Source organism: Olea europaea, unplaced genomic scaffold (assembly GCF_002742605.1).
Source record: "Olea europaea var. sylvestris unplaced genomic scaffold, O_europaea_v1 scaffold1031, whole genome shotgun sequence".
Classification (NCBI taxonomy): Eukaryota; Viridiplantae; Streptophyta; class Magnoliopsida; order Lamiales; family Oleaceae; genus Olea; species Olea europaea.
Window position 1 is genome coordinate 204,905 of NW_019227643.1, and position 8,212 is coordinate 213,116.

Consider the following 8,212-nt stretch of genomic DNA (forward strand, 5'->3'; position numbering starts at 1 on the left):
ATCGAGATACATTAACACAGCAAAAGAAAAATACTTCATCGAGTAAAATACATGTTCAAATTACAAAACAGAAGGGCCATCATCATACAAAAAACAAACAAAAACTAATCTAAGTCCTCGGCCCTTTCTCCCGAGGCTGTGCTCCCCTGCTCCTCCACCGCGTCCTCGCCGTCAACATCAACCTCTTGATCCTCGACAGTTTCCTCGAACTCTGACAGCTCGAGAGTATCAGCAATCTCGGGGATATTCTTTAGATCCTCGGGACTAGCATCGGGCTTCGATCTCAAAAATGCCCGAGCTTCCTTGAAGGCATGGAAGTACGAGCCCATGGCATACTCTCCTTTAAGACCGTTAAACTCCTCGGACATTTTAAAGTCCTCGATCGCAACCCCTCGAGCTTCAGCCAGGCGAGTCTCAAAATCAGCCTTCAAACGCTCGATCTCGAGCTTTAAACCTTCAGCGTCGGCCTTAGCAATTCCAGCCTCTTCTCAAGCTCTATGGGCATCATTTTTCGAATCCTCGAGCTCCTTCAGAAGAAGAAATCGTTCAGCCTCCAAATCGGCTATCCTCTTCTCCAGTGCTCGAGAAGAGTCCTCAAGTTCAGTAGTCTTTTGGGCCTCATCTTTCCCCTTCAGAGAAAGGCCTCGGGCAATGCTCAAAGCCTACAACATATAAACCCGAGCTTAAAATAATCACAGTGTTTAAACCTTTTTAAACTTTGTGTTTTAAACAAAGTAGAATGGGCGAGCTTTTACCTTCAGAGTAAGAGATTCCAAAGCCTTCATGCCCTCATCAAAATCGAGGTCCTTCCTGTACTTGTCCACGATGCTTGACACCAGAGGACACCAGTCAGGCTCCTGGTATTGGAAAGAGGGCATAGGTCGTATCTCATCCTCGAGGTCAACAACCTCGGGAGTACTCTTTGGCCGAGGATGTGACCGAGGTGGACCGGTAGGAGTCTCCGTGGCCTGTGTGGTCGGGGTATATCCTCGGGCAGAAGTCTCGCCAGGGCCACTCTTGATATTCTCCGTATCCCGAACTCTCTTCTTTCCTCTCTTCTGCCCTGGAGCTCGGGTCTGAGGGGCCTTTGACTTCTTGGTCACGGCCTGCCTAAGGGCTGAAGGATCAAAAGTCATCTCTGCAAAAAAGAACAAGTCATTAGAACGAGCACAATTATAAGTTCAAGGACAGATCAGTAAAGAGGAAGGTAAAAAGGTCCTACCCTCAGTGCCTTTCACATCCGCGAGATCGAGAACGTCATCCCCGAGGATGTCATCTATATCATATACAAGAGGCTCGAGGTTCTCTAACATTAGCCTATGCCTCTCTAAAGATTCAAAATAGGCCTGGCCTTCACAAAATCGAGGAGTGTCGGGCAAAACCCACCTAGGGCTAAAAGGAAGGTCGCTATCCTGAGGTATAACATAAAACCACTTTTCTTACCAACCTTTTAAAGAACTGGGCATCCTCGGTAATCTAAATCCTCCTTGGGATGAAAGGTAAGCAAAGCAAGTATATTGAGGAAGCTGTTTCAGGTCGAACACCATCCTACAGAGATCGACGTATGGGTTAATTCCTAGGTATCTACAGGCTATAAAGAAATAGGTAAGCATCCTCCACCCATTTGGCACGAGCTGTCCAGGGCTCATATTATGCTCGACCAATAAGGCCACAAAAAAGGGATGCAGAGGCCATCGAAATCCCCCCTTAAGTGAGTCCCTAAAGATCACGAACTCTCCATCCCGAGCAAAGGCCATCCTATCCTCTACCCCTGGCGTCCTAACGTCGCATTTGGGCATGAGCCCATGCTCCCTAGCCGTCGATATCGCTAGATGTTCTTTAAATTTACAGGGGACCTCAGGATACCTAAATGGGGTCGGGATACTTTGTGCCCGAGGTTGGGCATTAATTGGGACAGCCATAGGTATAATTGAACAACCTATGTCCTCGGGAGTACTCCTCGAGGAACGCATATATTTCCCTTTCTGACTTAAGCATCGGAGGGGCGACGAGAACACACCTCGTTGCCTTTGTTTCAGGTATCGGAAGATCACGTTCGTGCTCATCATCAGTCATCAAGCTCGGAAAATCTACAGGTACGATTTTTGGTAGCATCAGTATGGTTGAAAATGAATACTGTAAAAAAAATAATATGAAAGAATATTAAAAAAATGTGACTCAAACAGGGGTCTAAAATTTTAAAGAAAAGGAAATAAAGAAAACCCTCGATTAAGCAAGATGGCATTAACTGTACTATTCGCAATTTGTGAAAAGTTATTTTTTTTTTTTTTTAAAGTGTGTATTTGAAAAGTTGAAAAAAATAATGAGTTCACTTGTAATATCAAAACAAAAAAATTCTTGAAATGCTCGTATAGTTCATTATCTTGAGCGATAAATTGAAGATGGAAAACGACAAAAAAGATACGATAAACTGAAATCGCGATAATTAATCGTCTGTACTATGTTACAGGAGAAGGAGGCAGACAGCTGGCAGATGATTGAAAGGACCCCACTTCACGTGCATCACGCCCCTGGCCTTACTGGAGTAATGGTAACGCCACGTGGCATAAAGAAGACGAATTTACTGACACGTTTATTTTCCTTGGACGCCTCAACTTGGGACATGTACCAGGTGAATTGCACCCTCCCCGCTCAAGTCGCGACAAATTTCATGGCCATCTTGTAAAGATACGAACGTTGTGTTTCCTATAATAACCCTCAGATTAATTTTTTGTCTTCATTTGAAAAGGGCACGAGGAGACGCACGAAGGAATATTGAGTTCGGGTGGTGGGAGGATCATAAATTTAGCAATGCTATTTATACATAATCAGGGACGCATTCAAAATTTAATTTAAGATTGAACTATGAAATTTTAAGCTGGACTACAATACGAAAAAAACATTTATACGTAAAAATACCTTTTTTATAAAAAAAAATAGCTTAAATTTTTTTTCAACCTTTGTTGGTGGACTATAGCCAGCTCAGTTCTCCCTCCCTCCCTCCGTCCCTGTACATAATTAAATAAATAATGCTATTAGATATCACTGATGTTTAATATCAATTTATATGGTTGAACTAGTGACATTAAATTATAAGTTCAATTATATGAATCAAACAATTTCACCTTACATAAACTAGCGTTCAAGCATTACTATTGCCAAATAACAAGGAAAAGAGAGAGGAAAAAAACCAAGAAAGAATAAAATGAAGTTAGTTATATTATCTACATCGTAAATATGTGTATCAATTTGCCCACTCTTATATCCATGAATTTTTATTAACAAGTGGCATAATAGCATTTCGGCTTAATTTAAGGGGCAACATCGGGATATCGTATGTGCAGTTGCAGAGAGGATAAGAGGAGAGAGACAGAGAGTAGGTAGGTACAATTTAGAGAGATGAGGGGGGAAAAAAAACTTCATTCTCCTATACAAACCCTTTATAAAAGCAGATCAACACCTCCATTTTCAAGTAACAAACCCTCGATACATTTACAAAATCCCCATTCTCATCGTATCATCAAACAAAGCGATATTCAGAGACGAGAGAGATGGCTGCATCAAAAACCTACTTTGCTAGAGCAAACTACAGATTCCTCCCAACCGATCAGACGCTCACCAAAGGCTCAACGATGTTTGAGCTCGACGAGTCCGAGGTCTGGAACTTGGAGTCCCGCTCGGCCTCTCCGGAGTTCCAGAAAGCCAGTTCGAGAATCTCCAGAAAGACACCGTCGGCGATTGCATCGAGAGTCGGCGACGGGCCATCGTCTCTTCCGGTGAACGTGCCGGACTGGTCGAAGATATTGAAGGAAGAGTACAGGGAGAACCGCCGCCGAGACAGCGACGGCGATGATTACGAAGAGGAGTATGGAGAGAACGGGAATCGGATTCCGCCTCACGAGTTTTTGGCGCGGCAAATGGCGAGGACGAAGATTGCCTCCTTTTCGGTGCACGAAGGTATCGGGAGGACCCTTAAGGGAAGAGATCTCAGTACGGTCAGAAATGCAATTTGGGAGAAAACTGGATTTCAAGATTGATTGATTTTTTTCAGTTCTGGTATTTTTGGTTTTATTTTCCATTTTGCCAGAGAGAGATTAACTGAGATTTTTCCCGCTTGTAATTCTGAAAAATTTAGTCAAAGTTAATTTTATATTTTTAATGTAGACATTTTCAATTCAGTACACACATAAAGGGGCGGAACTGAAAATTCAAAGAGTATTGTCCAGTTTAACGTATTTCTGTAATTGAAACGGTTTCCTTTGAAAGTTCAAAAGTTTGACGAGGGAATGGGTGATTATGGAATTTAATAAAGTTGGACCGGAGCATATTGTAGAATGTGGTGGTGGGGTTGGTGAAAAAGAAGAGGCTAGTAATTCGGTGTATGATTCGTTCAAAAGGCATATTAACTTGGATTATGCTACCCTTAAACTAAGAGAAGTTGGATTCTCAGATCTTTCAAATTATTGTAAACTATATCCAATTATTTTAGTTTTGCACCTATCGTCTCAAATCTTTCATTTCGATTACGGTTGAAGGATCGTAGATAGAATCCCAAAAATTAAAATTTTGGACTCAATTTGACAAATTGAGGGATGGATAAAATGATCAAATCCCTATTTCCACTTTCCTCTTGTTTTTCCTCTTTTTTTTATTTTTTTGGCCTAATATAGAAGAACCTTGTCTTTTCTGATTTCGGTTCACAGTTACGTGTGGAGGATAAGTATGAATGGAGTTACTCATAACCTATTTTGATAGAGATAGATGGTTGAAATTGTTGACTTTGGTATGCATGCAGCCATGCATGCTATTTTAGAGATGAAGAGGTATGAATGAAGTTAAGATGTTTTAACTAGGGCTGCACGAAAAAATCAAGAAATCGCAAATCGAATTGAAATCATTGAGTTGAAATCGTTCGTTCGGGTCTACATGGACCCGTGGTTTATTTTTCATCAAACCGAACCAAACCATTTCAAAATCGATTGATTTATGTTTTGATTTTCAAAAATCGCAAAAAATCGAACCAAACCGTTTTTTAAATTTTTTTTAATTAAAACATTAATTTTATTAACTTAAAAATTTTACACTTTCACTTTTCAAAAAAAAAAATATACCAATTTAGCGATACAAATTATAACCAGCATATTGAAATAATTATAGAACGTAAATTAGATTTATCATTATTGACCTATGATTTAACAGGTTCACAACACGCGTCCTTGCCCGATATTTAAACTAAATTAAAACTATTTCAAAATCATATGAAATGAAAAAAAAAAAATTCAACAATCTAAATCATAATTCAACAAAACTACATCAACAAATCACGTCCAAAATTTCAAAAGCCCTAACATAATCTCTCATTTCCCTAACATTTGACGATTGTCTATCACTATTGAACGAATTGTCAGTCACCTTTACCTGTTAATCTACTAATTTCTATATGAATCGCCTCTTTCTCTCTTCTCTTTCAGTGAGTCTCAGATTCTTATTTAAGTCATTTTTCAATTGTTCTTTCTTTTGTTTGTTTTTTTTTTTGAATTTATTATATATCTGTAAGTTGTAGTTTGGAAAATCAATGTTCGTGTACCTAGATGATTAATGAACTTGTTTGTGATTTGGAAAGAACGAAGGACGGAGCTTATTGATTATGTGGAAATATTAAAGTTCCTTAACTAGTACTACTACCTTCTACTTTCATAAAGTAGTTAGAGGATGAAATTCGTCAATTCCCTATAAGTCGAAACTCTATCAATCTGTATACATCTAAACATATCTCGTTCAACCCTTATTTTAACATCTCACTAGTAAGATGAAAAGAGTTTTAATCAAACTATAATAGTAGAATGTAACTCTACCTTTACTAACCGTTATATGATAATATAAATGTCAAACAAGAAAAGGTAAATAAAAATGAAGAAAAAGGTATTCGTTCTATTAACATATTTTAGCAACCAATTTTAAAAATAACTTATTCATAGGTTTCATGGTAAATATGAATGTAATATAACATTTAACATTATAAGTTCTCGGTTAAACTTATATTTAACTTATATTAAATATATTACTATAATGTCGATAGATAAATCAGGAATTAAAACCGAACCAAATAGCAAATTATGGTTTGATTTGGTTTGGTTCGAAAGTAAAATGGTTTGGTTTGGTTTGAAAAAATTTCAAACCGCATAAAATGATTTGAGTTTAAAATATAGTGCAAACAGCCCAAACCGAATCGCATTCACCCCTAATTTTAATTATATGAAAGGGTTTTTTTTTCTCATGGCTTTCAAATTTGTGAGCAAAGTGTACAATTTATATATGGCCTTAGCCCAATATACATGTAGATATGGCATGTCAAATATTTATGAAATTTAAACTTTATCAATTGTCAAGATCTCCATGTCAAATCACCAAAAAAATTAATTAATGCGAAACATATCTTAATTCAATTGGAATAATTCTTTATTACTGGATCTTGATTCCAAATCTTGAAAATCAACTTGTAATCCCTTCTTGATTGATTTCTTGCGTTCAATCTTGATTGCTTATTCTTGAATTTAATTGCTTCAATCTATTCTTCTTGATTCTTGATTGTGGTTTTTTGATCTTCCTCTTCAATATGTTTTTTCTTGTATTGATATGATGACACAAAGAATGAGAAAATACATATGAATAAAATACCATAACACTATATATATTTATAAGTATTTCACCTATCATGAAATACAATTTTTAAGAAATCTGGTCCCTACACTTATAATCTAGCCCACACATTTTTATTTAGATGTTCAAAGTCCAATTACTTAATTATTTATTATATGCTTCAATTTTGAGTTTAACTGTAAGATAACCTTTATACACAATTAATCACATACGTAGGCCCTTATGACAAATTAATAATTCTCCACATGATCTCTCACTTGGATCATATATGTTACCTTATAAATGTGTATAACCTTATGAGTTCAAAACTCTTACTATCATAACCAAAAGGCATTTTCGAACAATCTTGTCCATCAATTATGTTAATATAAGATCAAAGCGGTCTTCGTTGCAAATATTATAACTAAGCACATCAATGATCACGTACATCAACATAATCAAATAACATAAACCAAGTGTGGATGTGTGGCATAAAAATTACATGCAATGTGATCCAAACATGTTTATTTTCAACTGGTCTTACCTTGTTCTTCAATGAGATCAATCATAAATTACATGCAATGTGTTCCTTGTCCCCTATTTGTATAAAGACTTCTTCCAGCGTAGTTTTTAGTGGTCGTACTCATGGAACCTACATGAGTGAGGTTTAGGGCGATCTATATCCCTCCCATCATTCCTTTTTTCAGGCGCAGAATCTTTGTCCAATTTCTTATCTTTGGCCTGGCTTGTGTGGCAAGGTTCAATCCTGGCCTTCTCCGTGCTTATATGTTTTTCATCTCGATTAAGAAATTTTTGGTACTTTTGACGTCTATCTTCATGGATGGACCACCAAAATCTCGTTCTAGGTCTTAATCTAGAGAGGATCGCCATGAGGGCAGCATCATCAGAGACCTTTTCAACCTCCATGGACTGTTTGTTGAATCTATTGAGGTAACTTTTGAATGATTCACTTCTTCCTTGCTTGATGCTTACTAATCGCTCTTTGGGCATAGTTCTGGCCTTAAGGCTCATGAATTGGGCCAAGAATGTCGTAGCTAGGTCGTTCCTGATTTTTATAGACCTTTGGTGCAATTTTCTAAGCTACCTTTGAGCTTTGATTCCCAAGGTCAAGGGAAAAGCACAGCACATGATGGCATCGCTTGTTTCTTACAGCCCTATCCATAAAATATATTTGTCTAGGTGGCTAAGGGGATCTCATTCCCTTCACACACGACCAGCTGTGGTATCTTCAACTTTTTAGGTAAAAGTTCGACGAAAATGTCTTCTATAAAGGGGGAGTGACGTTTGGTAAGATATTCCTCAGTCATTCCTTTGCTTCTAGTTTCCAGGTCGGCAATGCGCTTTTTCAGAGCGCTTATTTTAGGCTCTACTTGTTCAAGTGAGTGTTTCAAGTTAGGTTCAACATGTGTTCTTTAGGGTGTTAGAGAATGTTGAGAACCTAGCTGGTCGAACACACTGTAAACTTCTTTGGTGACTGGTTCTGTTGTTGGGGAGGGTTCCTGACCTCGTCGGTTTGACTTTTGGAGGATTTTTCCCGAGAAGTGGAGGGTCT

General features: G+C 37.9%; 2 protein-coding genes across 2 annotated transcripts; one reads left to right on the top strand and one right to left on the bottom strand.

Moving 5' to 3' along the window:
- Positions 1-23: 23 nt before the first annotated feature.
- LOC111372796 lies at positions 24-1,434 on the bottom strand. The gene is made up of 2 exons (XM_022995203.1): positions 756-1,434; positions 24-662 (listed from the first exon to the last, which is right to left on the bottom strand). Exons 1-2 carry the CDS (start codon positions 1,134-1,136, stop codon positions 489-491), a joined length of 555 nt encoding a protein of 184 aa, XP_022850971.1. The 5' UTR covers positions 1,137-1,434; the 3' UTR covers positions 24-488.
- Positions 1,435-2,470: 1,036 nt separating this feature from the next.
- On the top strand, positions 2,471-4,244 carry LOC111372817. Its single transcript, XM_022995224.1, has 2 exons — positions 2,471-2,632; positions 2,750-4,244. The coding sequence occupies exon 2, from the start codon at positions 3,552-3,554 to the stop codon at positions 4,035-4,037; it is 486 nt and encodes a 161-aa protein (XP_022850992.1). The 5' UTR covers positions 2,471-2,632; positions 2,750-3,551; the 3' UTR covers positions 4,038-4,244.
- The last annotated feature ends 3,968 nt before the right edge of the window (positions 4,245-8,212 follow it).